General features: G+C 48.2%; 1 protein-coding gene across 3 annotated transcripts in view; it reads right to left on the bottom strand.

Moving 5' to 3' along the window:
* Window positions 1-18,543, bottom strand: part of DGKH (diacylglycerol kinase eta) — a 227,940-nt gene that overhangs the window by 119,860 nt on the left and 89,537 nt on the right. For all 3 annotated transcript variants that reach the window (XM_075563022.1, XM_075563024.1, XM_075563023.1), the window contains exons 3-4: window positions 10,841-10,951; window positions 6,899-6,979 (exon numbers count right to left, since the gene is read on the bottom strand). In XM_075563022.1, coding sequence (XP_075419137.1) covers window positions 6,899-6,979; window positions 10,841-10,951 — 192 coding nt within the window. The remainder of the gene's footprint in view (window positions 1-6,898; window positions 6,980-10,840; window positions 10,952-18,543) is intronic.

Below are 18,543 nucleotides of genomic sequence, written 5' to 3'. Positions count from 1 at the left end.
CACCAACCAGTAATAGCAGTAGATAGATTGAAGGCACTTATGGATGATGCTATCTAATGTTTTGAAAAGTAACTGTACTTATTTCAACATTGTGAAGGTTGGAAACAGAGAGCCCAGTTGCCCTCGGCGACTGTGACGTAAACAGTGGGTGCTGTCTGCAAGCCGCCCAGCGAAGTACGAGAAAATGAACACCATACCTGAGGGGACGACAATAAAGTTAACTCCAAGGGTGGGGGAGGGGGGTGCTGAACAAGAAAGAAGTAAAGATCCAGGAAAGCCAAAGCCACCACCAGCCAGCAAATTCTGGCCCCCGGGGTCTTGCTGAGGGCAGGCAGCCTCATGTTTCTCCCCAGAGTGGCTGTGTCTGCCCCTGACCTTGCTCAGTGGCCCAGTGCCTAGCCAACGCTGTCCTCAGGGGAGCTCACAGCCATCCAGTTGAGTCTGACTCATGAGGTCTCTGGAGGGCAGGGTAGAACTAACCCCGGGGCTTTATGGGGGCTGTAACTCTTCATGGAAGTAGAAAGCATCCTCTTTCTCCTGCGGAGTAGCTGCTGGTTTTGAACGTCTAACCTTGCGGTGGACACACTGCCACTTCACTATTCCTCTACATAGGAGGTTTTAGAACACGTCTTCAAATTCCTTGTCCCTCCTACGGTCTGCGTCTCTTTCTAGAGGCTCGGCAGGCCTCGGTGGCTACTCATCACCCAGAGAGCAAAGCAGAGTTTCTGCGGAGCCCCTGTGCATGATAGAACGTGCAGTGTCTGCCAGCTCTCAGAGCCTCGAGGCTGGCAGACTGGGGGGCAGCCCCGGGCAACAAAATCAGGATGGCTCTTCAAAGCTGCTAAAGCTGAGGTAATACGCTACATGGCAGTAGCTCACAGTACACTGCAGGCTCCACTGCTGTGGTCAGGAGCCCGTCATCACAGAATTAACACATTGGCATTTCATCGTGGCTTCCCAAGAGCAGAGGGGAACGGGCAGTCTGTGTGCCTGCGCTGGGGCTGACAAACCAGAGCAGGCGCAATTTCATCCCTTCAGCAGAAAGTGGCTGACTCCTGATCCCAAACAACTCCAAACCAGAAGCAACAATGGAAGAGATTATTTAGCGATAGGAGGTAAAACAAAACAAGATCAAGCAGGACAAAATTAAACACAGCTGTTCTGGTGGAGGGGGAATCAGCAGGGAGGAACCCAGGGTAGCTGCAGCGCTTTGGAGAAGCAGTTGGCTCCTCCCAGCTCTGCTCGCCTACCTGTGGAACCCGGAAACCTGGGTGTGGAGAGGAGCGGTAAAAAGGAAAACAGCACCCTCCTTGTCAACGAAAGCAGACCGCAGAATGATCGGGGCCAGCACTGTGCTCGTGAATCGCATTCTTCTCTTCATTTCGCTTCCTTTGGTTTCAGTGATGATCTTGTTCCACACACAACTCCGTGAGACCCCAGCCACAAGGACAGAGAAAGAAAGCCCTCCCGTGGCATGAGTAGGTCCCTCTAAAGCAGGGCTTCTCAACTTTCCCAATGCTGCGACAGTTTCCTACAGTTCCTCACGGGGCGGTGACCCCCAACCATAACATTATTTTCGTTGCTACTGCAATTTTGCTACTGTTATGAATCGGGCGACCCACAGGGCTAGAACCACTGCTCTAAATTTAATTAGCCATGATTGATTTAGTGACTTAAGACAGGGCGTAGCTCGCGTGGTAAGCGCCCACCGTCTGGCAACATTTTAATCACCAGTTGGGAGCCCCATAAACGCACCCCCGGGTACAGCCAAGTCACTTCCACTACGGGGCAACCTCGTGAGCTCCGGAGCATTAGCAGGGCTGTGACCTTTCAGAAGCGGATCACCAGGCCTTTCTTCCCAGGCACTTGTGGGTGGGAGCCCAATGTGTGGTAAGATGAGAGCACGTTGCTAACGTGGGAAGGGGCGACCTTCCTCTTCTGGATCGTGCAGTTCTGGAGAGCCACGCAGACTGGTCTCCCGTAAAGCTCTCCATCTGAGCAGCCAGACTGGTCAATTCGCCCAGGGAGTTGAAATCGTTTCTCCCTCAGGCCGCTGCCTATCTCTCTCTCCCCCTCTCTCCCCTGTTCTACATGAGGGTGGGCTCATTTCTTTGGTTTCGGAGCTCATGCACACTGCTCAAGGTCAAGATATGGCTTTGAGCCTCAAGGGTTCTGGACTTAATCTGAGTGACATCACTTCTGTGACTTGGGAACGTGGCCCTGGCATGGGGGCAAGGCACATCTTTCCACTGACTCCAGTGAGGCACGCTCACTTTCTTTGGTCCCTTCCTCCTCAGGGACTCAATGGAGATGACGGAGGCAAAACAGGATCTGCCATTGCTGGATTCCTGAGGCGCACAACCACCAGACTACTCCAGGAACTCAGCCCAAACCACAGTTGGCAGCAGCCACGAGGGATTTAGCAAAGGAGGATATTTAAAGACAGAGAGAGGAATGGTGGTGAATTATTGGTGGAAAACATATCTTTTGCTCTATTTTGTACTCTAGCGAGTCCTTCCAAATTGATGTCCTGTACAACCTGAAGCCACCGGGCTAGCCTTTGATTATTCCATAGTGCTTTTGGTGAGTGTTTGTACAGGAACGTAGACTCTTGGTGAACGAGGGGCTCACGGAACTGTTCAGTGATGCTGGTTCCGTTTTCCCCGACGTGTCGGCCCTCTCGTGATTTCTGTCAGGGTTGTTCTGTGTCCATCTCTCTGTCTCTCCCTTTTCCTTCAGCTTGGTGCTGTCGTAAGTGTGCAAGTTTACAGACAGTCCACAACAACACACATACCTTATTTCCTGACACTGGTGTAACCCCCTCAATGTAACAAGTGCTCTTCCCACTCGGTTCCTGGGCTCCCAGTTTTGGCTCATCCTGTTTTCTTGCCTCCTGAGTTTGTTTTGGGGCAGAGCCGCTCTGTTTCCGGTCCTGTCTAGTTTTTCAGTCTGTTGCTAGTTCAGAAAACGTCAAAGACCATGGTTGATTGCATGAAGAAATGGCTTGAAAATATTTCAATAAGAAGTATTCTCGTGTGTAAAATAAAGGTTTGTTTTGTTGATTAAAACCAAGTTGTGAGGTTAACAGATATGACACAGTCCCTTTCCTTAAGGAGGATACAATAAAAATATAATGCAGAATATGATAAATTTCTGAGAAAGATAGGATGGGAAAGATTACTTGCAGTCGGGGAGCTAAGAAAAATCTGTATGGAGGTCTTGAAATTCTCCCAAAGCCCAGCTTTTCCACTCCCTTTACCTGTATCTACACCACCCCCGCTTCACCCAGAAATCCTTGCAATCATCAGCGCTGGCACTGGCAGATTGTCCAGAGCCATGAGGCCCGGCCATAGCCTTGATCTTTTCTGCCCGAGCCTTGTAAATTTCTATTTAGCCATTTACTAGTGCTATATCCTGCTTCCCCTTGATTGGGTAAAAGATTGTCTTTGCCCTATTTACATATCTAGCGCCTGCACTTGATTTGCATAAGGTGATGTCACTCCGTGTACCTGGCTGAAGACTGTAAGCCATTACTGACGTCACGGGCAGGGCGCGCTCCCCCGAACTCCTTGATTGGTCTATCACCAAAGTGACCTAATTTACATGTGCGACAGGTGTTTCCCTTTCCCTGGCCTATATAAGCTGTAACTTTCCTCTCAATAAACGAGACTTGATCAGGCTACCTGTCTTGTCTCCATTTCTTGTGTCTCTTGTCTCCTCAATTCCCACTCCCTCCTCCAGGGTCCGCGTTGAAGTTCCCGCAGGTCGGGACAGCAGATTACCGTATATACTCGTGTATAAGCCGAGTTTTTCAGCACAAAAAATGTGCTGAAAAACTGGGGTTTGGCTTACACACGGGTCAGTGGTACCCCAGCGAGGTGTAACATCTCGCAAGTGATTGCCGTTCCTCCGCTGTTCATTCAAAGCCCCACTGACACTGCAGGGCTTTGACTGTTTGTTTACTCACATCTAACCAATCAGAGCCGTCCTATGACGTGGAAGGCTCCAATTCACAGAAGCACCTGTAGTGATTCACTTACGCCCGGAGCTGAACTGGTAAGGATGTGTCTGTGGCTGCGCTCCGTCTCTCCCCTCTGGTCTCTGTGTTAATTCACTTCCTGCATTTCCCACCCTAGGCTTATACTCGAGTCAATCAGTTTTTCTGGTTTCCTAGGTAATAATTAGGTACCTCGGCGTATACTCGGGTCGGCTTATATTCGAGTATAAACGGTAAACTCTTGGTTCCTGGTAAGAAGAAACCCTACTCATATCCCACGAGTCTCTAGGGGTTGATGGTGGGAGCATCTTCGTGGGAGAGAGAGAGAGAGAGAGAGAGAGAGAGAGAGAGAGAGAGAGAGAGAGAGAGAATAAGCAATAGTTGGCCTGAGACCTGCAAGACTTTATCAGAATGCCGTATTTCTTGGGCACTGGGTCCCCTTCAGCCATTGACAATGTTGTCCCTTATTCCTTGTGCATCCTTCTCAAAAACTGAGAACTTTGAGGGTGAAAGGGATGAGTTACCAACACCTTGATCATCTAACAATCCCTCCATCCTTCTGTCCAATTTGCTGTAACCCAACAATCTTAGATCAATTCGACAGCTTTTCCCCTCCTCCTATCTTAATTGTGCTCACGCTCAATCTGTGCCTAGACCAAGAAGTGGTTGTGTGAACAGAGAAACACTGCATGGTTCAAAACTGAGAGGGGTGTGTCAGAGTTGTAGCCTCACACCATACTTATTTAATCTGTGTGCTGAGCAAATCATCTGAGAAGCTGGACTCAGTGAAGAAGAGTGTGGTATCAAATCTGGAGAAGGCTTATTAACAACCTGTAATATACAGATGACACAGCTTTGCTTGCTCAACTTGAGGAGGACTTGAAGCACTTGCTGATGAAGATCAAGGACTGCAGTCTTCAGTCTGGATTATGACTCAATATTGTCTTGCTTAGATCCACAATCAGTGCTCATGGAAACAGCAGTCAAGAGATCAAATGACACAATGCAGTGGGTAAATCTGCTGCAAAAGACCTCTTTAAAGTGTTGAAGAGCAAGGATGTTACTTTGAGGACTAAGGGGCACCTGATCCAAGCCATGGTATTTTCAACCGCCTCATATGCTTATGAAAATTGGACATTGAATAAGGAAGACCTAAGAAGAATCAATGCACTTGAAGTGCTCGCAAAGAATACTGACAGTACCACGGACTGCAAAAAGAACAAACAAATCTGTCTTGGAAGAAGTACAGCCAAAATGCTCCTTGGACGCAAATATGCCTCATATACTTTGGACACATCAGAAGAGACCAGTCCTGGCGAGGGACATCACGCTTGGTAAAGTGGAGGGCAGTGAGGAAGAGAAAGGCCCTCAACAAGATGGACTGATGCAGTGGCTGCAACAGGGGGCTCAAATATAACCATGGTGCCCGGCCGTGTTTCACATGGTACCCGACCATGTTTCACATGGTGCCCAGCTGTGTTTGTCTGCTGTACTTAGGGCGGCTACAGTTGGAACTGACTTGACAGCACCTAAAAACAGCAACATTTCAGAGGAAACTTGGTACACATAGAAATTTAGAGCATCACTAGATTGTATCATCTTCAATCTTTGATAGGTGCAATTTGCAGTAATTTTTACAACCAGTAATTTTTTGTTACTTGTTGTTTCAATTTTCATTCTTGATAGAAGCTACTCCCACGCCAACAAAACAGGAAGACTAAATCCTAATTCATTTGCTTCTTCCTTCCATCGCAACCTTAACCCTACCCTTACCCCTAGCAGTGTTTACCTCTGCTGACATTGCCCCTGCTCAGGCATGCCAACAGATGGACCCAACACACTACTGCCACAGTGGCTTCTACAGCAGGGGCAGGAAGTGAGGTGGGGGTGACAACATAGCAAACCACTGCGTCTTACAGACCCTGAGGACTGTGTAGTCGGGTAAGCCACAACCCCCAGATACACCTTCTTAAAACGACACCGCGAATCTCTTGAGGGAAGTGATATGTATTTATTCATCTCTGTATCCCCTGTGCGTAGCAAGGTGGTTCATGTGTTTTTAATGAAAGAAGTCAAAGCGCAATGGGCTACCCGAGACGTGCGTTGCTACACGGGCAGGATTCCAACCTCTAAGACTTGGGGGCAGGCGCTCCAGGTGGAAGGATCGCAGAGAGCACCGGCAGGGTCTGAGACAAGCTGAACTGCTGGTGTGGGAAAAGGCGCCTCTGAGAATCTGAGAACTTGGGGACGTGGATTTGTAAGGATTTAAGTCTAAGCTAAAGAAGCAATGCAGCTGGTGTCCTGAGTGTGCTGCCGCGGAGCCTGCGCCAGGTCTCTTAGCAGTGCGGCCGGTGCCTGGAATGGGAGAACTGGCACACGGGGTGCCTCTGAAATTGCTACCAAATGCATCAGCTGAGTGGAAAGCCATGACGGGCTGACCTTCGGCAGCTTACTCCAAGAAGAGAAGACGGTACTTTTTTCTCTTTTTAAGATTGAAAGTGAATCAGAAACCTTTTGAAGACTGAAGAACAATGGCATAAACCAAAGTATTACATTTCAAGTAAGAAGTAAAAAGAAAATTCTAAGCGCTAACATTAAAAGGCCTGAAAGGGGTGGTGGTGGTGATATATGCACGTGATTAGCTCCAAGTTCACCCACTGGAGCAAACACTCGGGCAGAGAGCTGGGTTCCAGAAAACGCGGTGCACCTGCCCTGAGTTTGTGGCGCTGGCAATGACCCTGGTGCTCACGGCGACACACTGCGGGGCACCAGGGAAGCCGTTCCGGCCACTCTTGGTGGGGTCGCTCTGGTCTGTGGTGTAGGAGTTACGGGGTGGCGTAGGAGTTACGGGGTGGCGTAGGAGTTACGGGGTGGCGTAGGAGTTACAGGGTGCCATCCTACCGTGAAGCCGTTGTTTGCATTTTTGGTGCTTGCTTCGGCCACGCTGGCATCTGAGAGGTCCACTTCATCAAATATCAGAGACTGTTAATGAGAAAGAACACACAGCTAAGTCCGCGTTCCTTCAGCCTTTAGCATGTTTAACACCACAGCGTGACTATAAAGGTACTTCAGCAATTAGGAACGGAAAAGGATGAAGAAGAAGTTGATTTAAAGTCACTTTGCATGTGCACCAACTCCTGGGCAAGTAAAAGCCTAACACGAACAGCTAACCCCAGGGCGCCAGACCGAAGAGCCCCGTAGAACTCGCTGGCACGCTCTTGGCTCTTGGCACGGGATCACCGGTGGTCCCGGAGCTGATTCCAACCCCGGCGGAGCCTGCAGGGCAGAGCAGAGCCGCCCCATCGGGGTTCGCGGGCTCTCGGTCTTGACGGGAGCACGCTGCCTCAGCGTTCCCCATGGAGCAGCTGGTGGTTCCAAGTGTTTAACCACTATGCCACCAGGCCTTGTTTGGGCATATAGGAGCCACCTCTGGGGAACCTCCTATGGGTCTGGCGTGCAACACACACGCACACACACACGCACACACACACGCACACACCCTAGCTCTAAAGCTTACAACTCTGCTTAGAAGGTGGGGTCAACATCATCATTCGGGAAAGTTGGCGAACCAAAAGGAAGTGGCATCCGTCTCGGCTGACTAACATGGCGAGTTATTCCGAGCCTGACTTTCCTCATCTGTTCAAACAGGATAAGATGGTAAAGCGTAGCGGGTAAATGAAACGCTTTGCTACTAGGGTGGTGTATCTCTGGGACCGCAGATGGCTACAGTCCAGACTCTCAGTCAGGTATTTGACTTAGTCTTGTGACCAAAACCAAACCAGACCCATGGTCCTTGAGTGGATTCTGACTCACAGCAACCCTGTAAGGGCAGGGTGGAGCTGCCCCTGCCCCTAGAACTGCCCAAGCCGATAACTCTTTACCTGGAGTTGAGACTCCTGTCCTCCTGGTGGTTTTGAACTGCTGACCTTGCGGTTAACAGCCCAACATGTAACCACTATGCCACTCTGAAAGCTGAGGTCCAATCAAAACTGCTGGAGCTGTTACATTCAGAGCAGCGAGGTCAGCTCAGAAGGCACTGACAACTGGATATGTTTGTTTGCTTTTCTCTCCATGTTCCAAAGGGGGAAATCTTGAACGATTTTCTCAAAGGCTAGAGGATGATCGCAGGGGCTTTGAGATGGAAACTTCTCCTCCGTGGGCCAAGGGCCAGGAAAGCTGCACCGGGGCATTTTCCCACCACGGGTAACGCACCTGCTCGTGCTTCTAGGGGAGCAGGTGGCGTGCCTCCGGAACCACCTTGGGAAACCTGAGTTCACCACGTCCCCCAACCCTGACCTTGCCCCTTCAGCCTCATTTTCTGCCCTAAACAGGAAGGATGTTTCTGGGGAGCACAACTGGCGTTCCTTAGGGATGGTGTGAAGGGAAGGGGGTGCCTGCATCAGAGAGGGGTCCGAGATAAGGGAAGACTAACCGTCTTCAGGAGTGTACAGTCCCGGGGGAGGGGGGAACATGGTGACACAGCTGCCTCACACTTGCCTATTTTAATTTAATAAAGGCTTCTATGATTTTGTAGTGGTCCATTTTGGCTCAGTCTCATGTGACTTAAAAGTTAATTTAGCCAAAAAAATTTTTTCATTGACAAGGCAATGGACTTTGTAAAACATGCAAAAGTCAAAGAGTAGGAAACTGGTAAATAAACGCATCTTTTTATGTTGAGTGGGGCCTTATTCAAGGTCCGTTCAAGTAAGACAAGCATCAAGGTACCTCAGGCACTGGAGGGAAAAAGCACACCCTCGCTCGCTGCCTCTCCCTCCCCTTCTCTTACAGCCCCACCATCCCCAAAGCCCTCTGGGGTCCAAAATAATAATCTATAAATTATCAAGGGCTCATGAAGGAGGGGGGAGTGGGGAGGGAGGGGGGGGAAAAGGACCTGATGCAAAGGGCTTACGTGGAGAGCAAATGCTTTGAAAACGATGAGGGCAATGAATGTACAGATGTGCTTTACACAATTGATGTGTGTATGGATTGTGATAAGAGTTGTATGAGCCCCTAATAAAACTTTTTTTTTAAAAAAAGCTCTCTGGGGTGGTGCAAGGCTAGCTCAGGCAACCAATCTCACCGCAAGACTTGCTACCTGGCTGGAAACACTGTACAATCTAATGCAAGATATGAAAAGGATACAAATAATTTTAACTAAGGTTTGGTAAACATAGATATACAATACAAAACACCAGGTTTTGTAACCTAATCTTCATCAAGTCAAATCAAACCCCAAACTCACTGCCATTGAGTTGATGTCGACTCAAACCTGTAGGGCAGGATGGAATTGCCTCTGTCAGTTTCCAACACAGTAACTCTACAGAATAGAACACTCTGCCGTTCTCCTAGGGAGCGGCTGGTGGTTTAGAACTGCTGGCCCTGTGGTTAGCAGCCCAACGCATACCACAATGCCACCAGGGATGCTACACATTCATTATCAGGAGTTGTAAATTTGAGTAGGGGCTTTCATTCTGTAGGAAGGGGCTATGGGGTTGGGAGACAGGTACCAGCCATAACAAAAGCACAAAGTGTGAAGTTGCTCACTACAGGTTGGCAGTAAGCACAAGTAGACCTGTGTTTACCGTGCTTACTGAGCAATCTCACACTGCACAATGATCACACAATTTCCACAGCTGCATAAACTAAAGGTAGGCTTGCTTATTTGTCTTCAGTTCCTGCTGGATAATACTAATTAGATCAGAATCCTGCATTTTAAAGTGGAAATTATTAATTATTCGATTGCCTAATAGCACGAATGCTTAGTTTTAATATTTAAATATCAGTTTTAAATGGAGACTCATCATTATGACAAGTTTACCTTTTGAAACTGCCGCACTATTGTAACTGAATAGAGTCAATGGAGGGCATTCTAGCCAAGTATTACATTAAAAATATTTGTGGTCTTGGTATTGTTTCAATGATTTGTACTATGAATGACCAACATAATTGAATTATGTTTTGGGTCGGTCACGACATATGCACTTCATGTACACTGCATCTCATCTTTTAAAAGCTGCCAGTATCAAGTCTATTCTAATTGCCGGTGACCCCAAAGAACAGTGTGGAACCGGCCCGGTTTTCCAAGTCTGTACTCTGTAGTGAAGCAGGTGGCCTCATCTTCCTCCCGTGCTCTGTGGGCTGGAGGCTGTCAGTCGACCTTTCAGACAGCAGTCAAGCAGTTAACCCATGTGCCACCAGGATGTCTTATCTCACTTACACCTCTTCTTGACAACAGCCGCTGCGACAGCCACTCCACAGGAATGCCTGGAGTCGGATAGCATCTCTTTCCTGATGGACTCAGCACAGGACATAGGAGCAACTACAGCAATTCCCTCTCCGCGTCCTCTGAGAATGACTTACAGAGAAGAAGAGCCCAAGAAAGGAGGAAAAGCAAAAGTGTGGGTTCCGCAGAGCAGCATGTCGGAGCCTTGGTGGTGCAATGGGCTAAGCACTGGGCTGCTAACCGAAGGGTGGGTGATTCAACCCACCAGCTGTCCTGTGGGAGACGTGGCGTTGTGCCCCCATACACACGGACAGTCTCAGAAACCCTGTGGGCAGTTCTACTCTGTCTCATAGGGTTGCTGTGAGTCAGAAATGACTCAACAGTCACGGATGGGCATATCTAGTAAAGTAAATTTGACATTTCATTTTCATTGGAAGGCAAGCGGAAAGGAAGACCGCAGACTACACTAGAGCCTTCCTGGGTCAGACTCAAATTGAACCCCAATAGCAGCAACGGTGGAAGAGTGAGCCCAAGACAAAAGGAAGCATGGCAAAGCACCCATATTTCAAGTCCATGAACAAGTGCCAATCACCAGCTACTGGTCTTTTTTCTTTCCTTACCTTCGAATTCTTCGCATAGTAAAGGGTACGGCCCCGAAGTTTGAAGTATCGCTTTTTCCACCTTTGGAACGAACTGGTTTGCTTCAACAGTTGTCCCTCTTTAATACTGGTCTGGGGAGAAGCAGAAGCAAAGTGACACGATTAAAATGCAATGAAAAAGACAAAACAAGTGGAATTCAAAGAGAGTGATGCATCATAAAGCCATGTCGTGCTGTGCATATCCAACGATTACAATATTCTGAGCCTGGTGGTGTTGCAGACTACTCATTGGGCTGGTAATTCAAATCTACTAGCTGCTCCCTAGGGGAAAGACGAAGCTTCCTGTTCCCACAAAGATTCACAGCTCAGGAAATCCACTGGGGCAGTGCTACCCGGCCTCACAGGGTAGCCATGAGTCAGACCTGCAGTGCGTGAGTGTTCCCTTGCATTTCAGGAAGACCTTTACCCGGAGCCGTGGTCCTCCACCTTCCTCACGCCACCACCCTTTCATACAGTTCCTCACGGGGTGGTGAGCCTCCAACCAGAAAGTGATTTTCGTTGCTACTTCATAACTGTCATTTTGCTACTGTCGTGAATCAGGTGACCCCTGTGAAAGGGTCATTTGAACCCCCCCCAAGGGGTCGCGACCCACAGGTTGAGAAGCGCTGCTCTACAGCATAGGTTTCCAAACTTGTTTGGCCTATAACATTCCCTTTCCAAAAAAGTTACTCAGCACACCCTGGCAATCAAACAATTTGTATTTATAGCACGTGATTCAGGATAAAGTACAGGCATCTGCTCTTAGAGGCTCCTGGGTGGTACTGCCCACTTTGGGAACCACTGCTCTAGAACCTGGCTCTAGAGCTACCCTGTAGACACTGCCTCTAGAGCAGTGGCTCTCAGCCTCCTAATGCCACACCCTTCGATACAGTTCCTCCTGTTGTAGTGACCCCCCAACCATAAAATTATATTTGTTTCTACTTCATCACTGTAATTTTGCTACTGTTATGAACCGGGCGACCCTGTGAAAGGGTCATTCAACCCCCAAAGGGGTCAAGGCCCCCAGGTTGGGAACCGCTGCTCTAGACCCTTAAGATTTAATGATGACATATAACTAAAGCATAATCTGTAAAAAGACAAAATAGATAAATGGGGCCTCATAAATTTTAAAGGATTTTGTTCATAAGAGTAGAGAGAGTGCCTACAGCCTGGGAGATACTTGGGCCCAAGTATGTGATATGGGTCTAGTATCCAACATATATTTTTAAAAACCAAACTTCTAAAAAAACAATTAAAAAAAACAATCAAGTGAAAAAGTGGGCAAAGGACTTGACCAGTTCACCTAGGCAGATACTCAACTGGCCGCCAAGCCCAGGAAAAGATGCTCAGTGTTATTATCCATTGAGGCTGTGGGCCCCTGGGAAATCCCATCAAAACCTCAGATCTCTCTCTCTCTTACACACACACACACACACACACACACACCTCTTCCATTAGCTGAGGATCACTAAAGTGGAAAACAAGGGTGTTGGCAAAAAAGATGTGGAGAAATGAAAACTCTTATCCATGGCTGGTGGGTATGCAAAATGGTACCCAGTATAGGAAATAGCTTAGCAATTTCTCTAAAAGTGAAGCCACCATGAAACTACGCCCCCTCCCCGCCGCCCCCACCCTAGGTACGCAGATGAAGTGCAGACGAGCAGCGAGCGGGAACCGCACACCAGTGTTCACTGCAGCCTTGTCACGCCAGTCAGAAAGTGGAACCAACCAGAATGTCCCTCAGGTGAGCGGGCCGAGAAAGGGCTGTTTTTTACTCTGCCAAAACGAGAATGAAGGCCTGACGATGGCGTGGATGAACTTTGAAGCATTACATTAGGTGAAACACGTCACTCACCAAAGGACACGACCTGAGCGATAAGCACACAGAGAGAAGACAAGGTGAGGAGTTGTTGGCAGGGGGTGAGGGGTCTCTGCCGCGGGCCGAGCGCATTTGCTGTGCTGGGCTGGCTCAGAAGAGGATACGGCCGGGGTTACACATGAACGGCGTCATCAAGGCCTCGGAGTCTGACACAGAGACATGGCTGGACTGCTGGGGGCTTGGGTGTGCATATTTCAACACACACACGCACACACGCGCGCAATTAATGATGCCAAACTGCTTTTGAAACTTCAATTCACACACTAAAACAGTATGGGGGGGGACTAAAACAAGTGATTATGTTGTCTTTCAAAGCTATATTTCTATTCATAGCTTTGAATCCCCTGAATACGAGTCAAGGCAAGCTACTCCCATTCTCTAGGCCTGGTTTTCATCTAAAAGTTAATTAATTAATTAATTGAGTAAGACAGAATTCACAAGCATGTTGCATGCAGTTGAATGATAAGACAGCGCTTATGAAGCGCCGCAGCTGCCCGGTGGTACACTGATTAAGTGCTTGGCTGATAACCGAAAGATGGGTGGTTTCAGCCCACCAACCCCTGCGTGGACAGACCTGGAGAGCCCGCCTGCTCCCATGGAGACGGCAGCCTAGAACTGTGGAGCCCTTTGTCTGCCCCGTGGGGCGTCATGAGTCAGAACTGACTGATCAGCAGCACCTCGAAAAACAACAACAACAACAAAGCCCTCCGCACACTGCCTCGGACACGAAAAACATCCAGCGAGTCACCTGCACTCCCCATTATGCTTATTACACTCAGGGGGGTTTGCAAGGCACCAAGCTATCTGTCTGAGCCTTTCCGGGCAAGTACAGGCCAGTGAGCGTTCACAGGCCAGGGTGCGGGCCAACCACTGCTAGAGTGAGTGGAGGGAGAGCATTGAGAGAGGAAGCCAAGGGAGACAAGCAGCCAGTATGTGCCGGCCACCGCCGGGAGCGTGCTTGCTATTCTAAGTGCTAAAAGCTAGCAACGTGATGGAAGCAGAGTGATGATGGAGAGATTGGGGGCTAGGGGGGAGAGAATTAGGAGGTTGCTGCTGTGGTCCAAGGGAGAGATGGAAGTTTGAATTAGAGTTGTAGCATTATCAAAAGGGAGGGAAGCAGAGGAATGAATTTAAGGTAGAATGGAATTTTTCAATCAAATCGACGGAACATGCTGGCTGACAAGGGAGATCAATGAACCAAAGAAAACGTCTAAGCAGCTTGGGCAACTAGATACAAAAGATGGGGGGAAAAGGGACGATGGGGAAAGAGAGAAAGGGCCGTGGGTCAGAAGATTCATCCTCAGAGATTCTAACGGGAGAGGAAGAAGCGTGTGCTTTGTGGCGCAGAATAAAACATATCAAAGTTAAGCCCACTGCCCTCTAGCTGATCCGGACTCACAGCAACTGTGCAACTCTTTTCAGGAGCAGACAGCCTCACTGTTCTCCCAAGGAGCAGTGAGTGGGTTCATGACGCCAAATCTTGAAGTAAGAAGCCCAAGCTGTTAGCCACAGCAACGCCAGCACTCCCCAAGTGAGACCGTGAAAGCCATGGATTCACCTGACTCACGGTGCCCTCTGGGCACAGTCCTAACCACCCAGGAAGCGCCTCACCAGAGACTGGAGGTGCGCGGGGCGCCATCGATAGGTGCTGACTCATAGTCACCCTCTACAACAGAAGGAAGCCCGGCCCACCCTCGCAAGTGTTCACCAAATGCCCGAGCGTGTTGTTGCTGCAGCCACTGAGTCAGTCCATCCTGTCATCGGCCTTCCTCTTTCCACTTCACCGAGCATGACGTCCCTCTCCGGGGACACAGGAGTTATCCATCCGAAATAGTCCTGCTGAGCCACACGTTGAGACCGCGCTTTTTCTTTACTGACGACGGCGGCTCAAAGCTCTATCAGGACCCTTACGTCTAAACCCCAGGTCTCTACAGAGGCTGCTTAATGAATTTTATATTGGAGCCGTTCCTTAAGGGCAGCTGATGATGTTGCTGTATGCGATACTTTTATCTGAATGACAGATAACAATATAGAGTCTCAAAAAAGAAAAAGGACAATTAATTTTTCTCCTTCCTATCCAAAGGGTAATTGTAAACTGACTATAAGAGGTGGCAGATGTTTCCAAGTTAAATTATAACGCAGAGTTTCAGGCACGAAGTTTAAGAATGACAACAGAAAGTGGTCCAGCAGAAAGAACCCTTGTCTATTTTTACGCAAGTAAAATAAAAAGGTTAAGACACATGCGTGTCCTTCCCGTCTCAGAGAGTTACTTATGCCCTAGACCTCTGTTATGGCTGTGGCTGTTGGGTGGGTGCCATCGAGTGGGTGACGACTCACACTGGCCCTGTGATAATGGGAGGAAACCCTGCCAGCCCCTGGGCACCCACCCTGGAACTGTGCCTCCATTCATGGAAACGCGTAGTAAGCACTTCTTTGTTTGACTCTTTTACTCAGAAGGGTGCAAACAGAAACAAGCTTGGCTGCTAATGAGAAAAAGAAAAGGTGGGTGGGTGGGTGGAGTCCACCTAGAGGCACCTTGGAAGAAAGACATGGCGATCTTCAACAAAATCAGCGACTGAAAACCCAGTGGAGCCCTGCTCTCCTCTAATACACAAGAGGCCACTGTAAGTCAGAGTAAACTTGGTGGCAACCAGTTTCCTGTCACTCAGCAGGAGTATTCTGGGATGCATCCATGTTGCTGTGCGCACCGACAGCACATCCATTCCTTTTTACTGCCTTTATTCCATGTCTGTGGTGTTGCATAAGTTCATGTCAACTTAAAGATATCTAAAAGTGTAAGGGACGGGGCTCTAGCCTGTCAGTCAGGTCACGACATGACGGTAACTTCTTGTGGGGGTGGCCGTCTCATACGGAGGGCCTGGGAACCACGCCTCACCCCCCTCTGCCTTCACCTTCTTGCTGGCTGACTGTGTGGATCCAGAGCCACTGCCATTGGACCCCCACAGCTCTGCACCCATCGGCCTGCGAAATCCCTGCACTCTGCATCATTGCTTGAGGCCGTGTGAGTCTGAAGAAGAACTCGGGGACCGGTACCGGACTTAAGGACTTGAGCTGGATTGGGCTGGCATACAAATGCACTCCTTGGTAAGCGTGCCATCAGCGGTATATGCAACAAGGACAGGCATGTGCACACCTGTGTTGTCGCAGCAATTTCCATCAGAGCAGAAACATACAAAGAACCAAAAGCCAGACTCTAGGGGACTGGATGAACAAACGGATAGATTCATCCTGTGGAATACTATGCATCAATAAAAAGGGGTAACAGCTCTCTTAAACAACGCAAAACGTGGACAGAGCTAGAGAGCATTATGCTTAGCAAGCTTAGTCATTCTTACAAAGATAAATATTTGATAACACCACTGTGATAAGGACAATCAAAGAAAAAGAAACGTGGTTTGTATACCAAAAGGCAAGACTTTGCTAACTATGAGGGGCCCAGGGACGGGGCAGGAACAGAGAGAGGGGAGATATAGAATATTGAGGGAAGGAGGAAGGATGGAGTGGGGTGGGGGGCAGGCAAGATAGAGAACCACATCTGTAGAGGGTCCTAATGCTGTGACCCCTTAATAGTTGCTCATGTTGTAGTGACCCCCCAACCATAACATTATTTTCATTGCTACTTCATAACTGTAATTTTGCTACTGTTATAAATTGGCTGGCCTTTTCGAAAGCATGGATGGGAATTGGGATCAGGAACGTCTGTGCACAAGTAGTAACTCCTACTAAAGGGAAAACGACAGCTCTTTAAGAAGGTGTAATCCATATTTTACAGATCACTGAAGAAAGCCCTAACAATTGTGGAATTAGTGAGTTGAAGCAGCATCAGGTCTCAAAGTGGGCTATTAAGAAACCGAGAAAACAAAAACTAGATTTAATCTCTGTGCCCCTGCCCACCACCACGCCAAAGTTAGTCACACCTTTTTGCTAAGGTTCAAAAAAATCCATGGTCTCAAATCATACTTTGAGACAGATCAAGAAATGCCTTTCAGAATCATCTGGGGAAAATCATTCTAATTTGTAGTGTAAATTCAAAATGCCCTTGTTTATCTGGATGGTCCGTCCTCTGCAAGGCACGTCTCAAACAAAGCATGTGTGCGCATCACACGCAGGGATATGACATGCCGAGAGGGAATCCTGAAGGCACTCACAGGTCGTGGCAAAGACAGGAAGAACTCTGAAGACAGGCTTACTCGTGGTCTCCAGGGGGCAGAGCGGGCGGTGCAGCTCCCAGGACGGCGAGGGACACACTGGTCCCCTCCCATGCTCCTCCTCAACCTGCGTCCCCTTGCCTTCCTGCCATCCTCTGCTCACCCGTCAGCCAGCCAGCCAGCCAACACAAAAAGTCTGTGAAAAATGGAACTAAAAGATAATGGAATTTCCCCCCATGGAGGGATGAAGCTCCCTCCATGTAATATATAATTTTTTCCTAGAAGTTGTGTAGTCTAGCTATGGAGAAATACAGTCCTATTATGCACTTTTCCTCATGAACTTCATTTGAGGGGCAAGAAAGATAATGTTCATGCTATCTCTTATAAATGAAAGTCTGACAGAAATATTATAAACCCACAAATAAGCACTAAAATAAGAAGGCCCTTATTCTGATTCATGAAAACCTATCACACCTCCAGGGAGAACATCACCTAGCCCAGAGTGTACCCACTGACAAGGTGGTAGGAGCACCAGTTCTGGTCCCAGGAATCTGGTTTCAGGTTAGAACTACCAAGACCCATTCTCACAGGTAGTATGTCCTATATTTGCCTTGATAATTAAAACTCTCATCTATTCTACCTTGTGTCTGAGTCCCAAGGAAATCAGTCACAAATTCCTCTTTGGGGATCCTGGGCACACCTCCGTGTTGGGAGAAGACCATCTCCATCCACCACCTTCCTGACTCCTGGCAACAAGCTTGCTCTCTTCCTGGCCTTGGCGGGGAGCTCTGGAGCGAGAAAGAGGTCGTTCTTCTACAATGGAGGTCACTGGGGAAGTAGACATCCAGTCTCCGCTGAGTGACTGGGAAGGTGTGCTTTTCTCCCAGGGCTGGGTGACACTCTACCTGGAGTCTGTGAATTCTTTCTCATTCTAGTTTTTGGGAATGAAAACGTTGTGAAACCCATGCGACAGAGCTTTAAAAAGTTTGTGAAGAAGTTCTACATTATCTTTTAATTCCATTTTTCCACAAATGTTTTGAAGTCCCCTCTTATAAAATGTTTTTTTCCCTTTGGTGTTGGTGGGGAAGGGTGGTGGGCATGGTGTTATAAAGCCCCAAAATAACTGGATCTTAAACCAAGTTCTGGAACAAGACTGACCCGTGGAGTCTGGGGATTGTGTGTAAATAGGAAGGCGGGGGGATACTTTTTGAGGCAGTGCTCTGTAACTCTGGATGAAAACTCTGGAAGGAAAAAATCTCTCCCCAGAACTTGGCCGGCACACTAAACTTTCGGAAGGTCATGAACCTACATGATCCATTGTAACAAACAATAATGGGCTCCGTATAAATGAAATTGAATTTTGGGGTGGCTGTTTTATTTTTTAAATTAGGATTTAATATGCCTATGAGTAAGGACTGTCCAGCGTGTGTGTGTGTGTGTGTGTGTGTCTGTATGTGTGGTGTATCCTCAGTTAAACTGGCAACTGCAATATTCAAAACAACCCTATTTAATGTTACTTAAGAGACTGGGATACGAGGCTCCAGCTTTTTTATGAAATTTCAGCAGACGTTCATCAATGCAGTTCATAAGCAAATAGATTCTAAAATACACAGGCATTACCTAATTTAAAAATTTAA

This window comes from Tenrec ecaudatus, chromosome 11 (genome assembly GCF_050624435.1).
Source record: "Tenrec ecaudatus isolate mTenEca1 chromosome 11, mTenEca1.hap1, whole genome shotgun sequence".
Taxonomy (NCBI): Eukaryota; Metazoa; Chordata; class Mammalia; order Afrosoricida; family Tenrecidae; genus Tenrec; species Tenrec ecaudatus.
The sequence above is the reverse complement of the archived record's forward strand: the minus strand, read 5'-3'. Positions and strand labels throughout refer to the sequence as shown.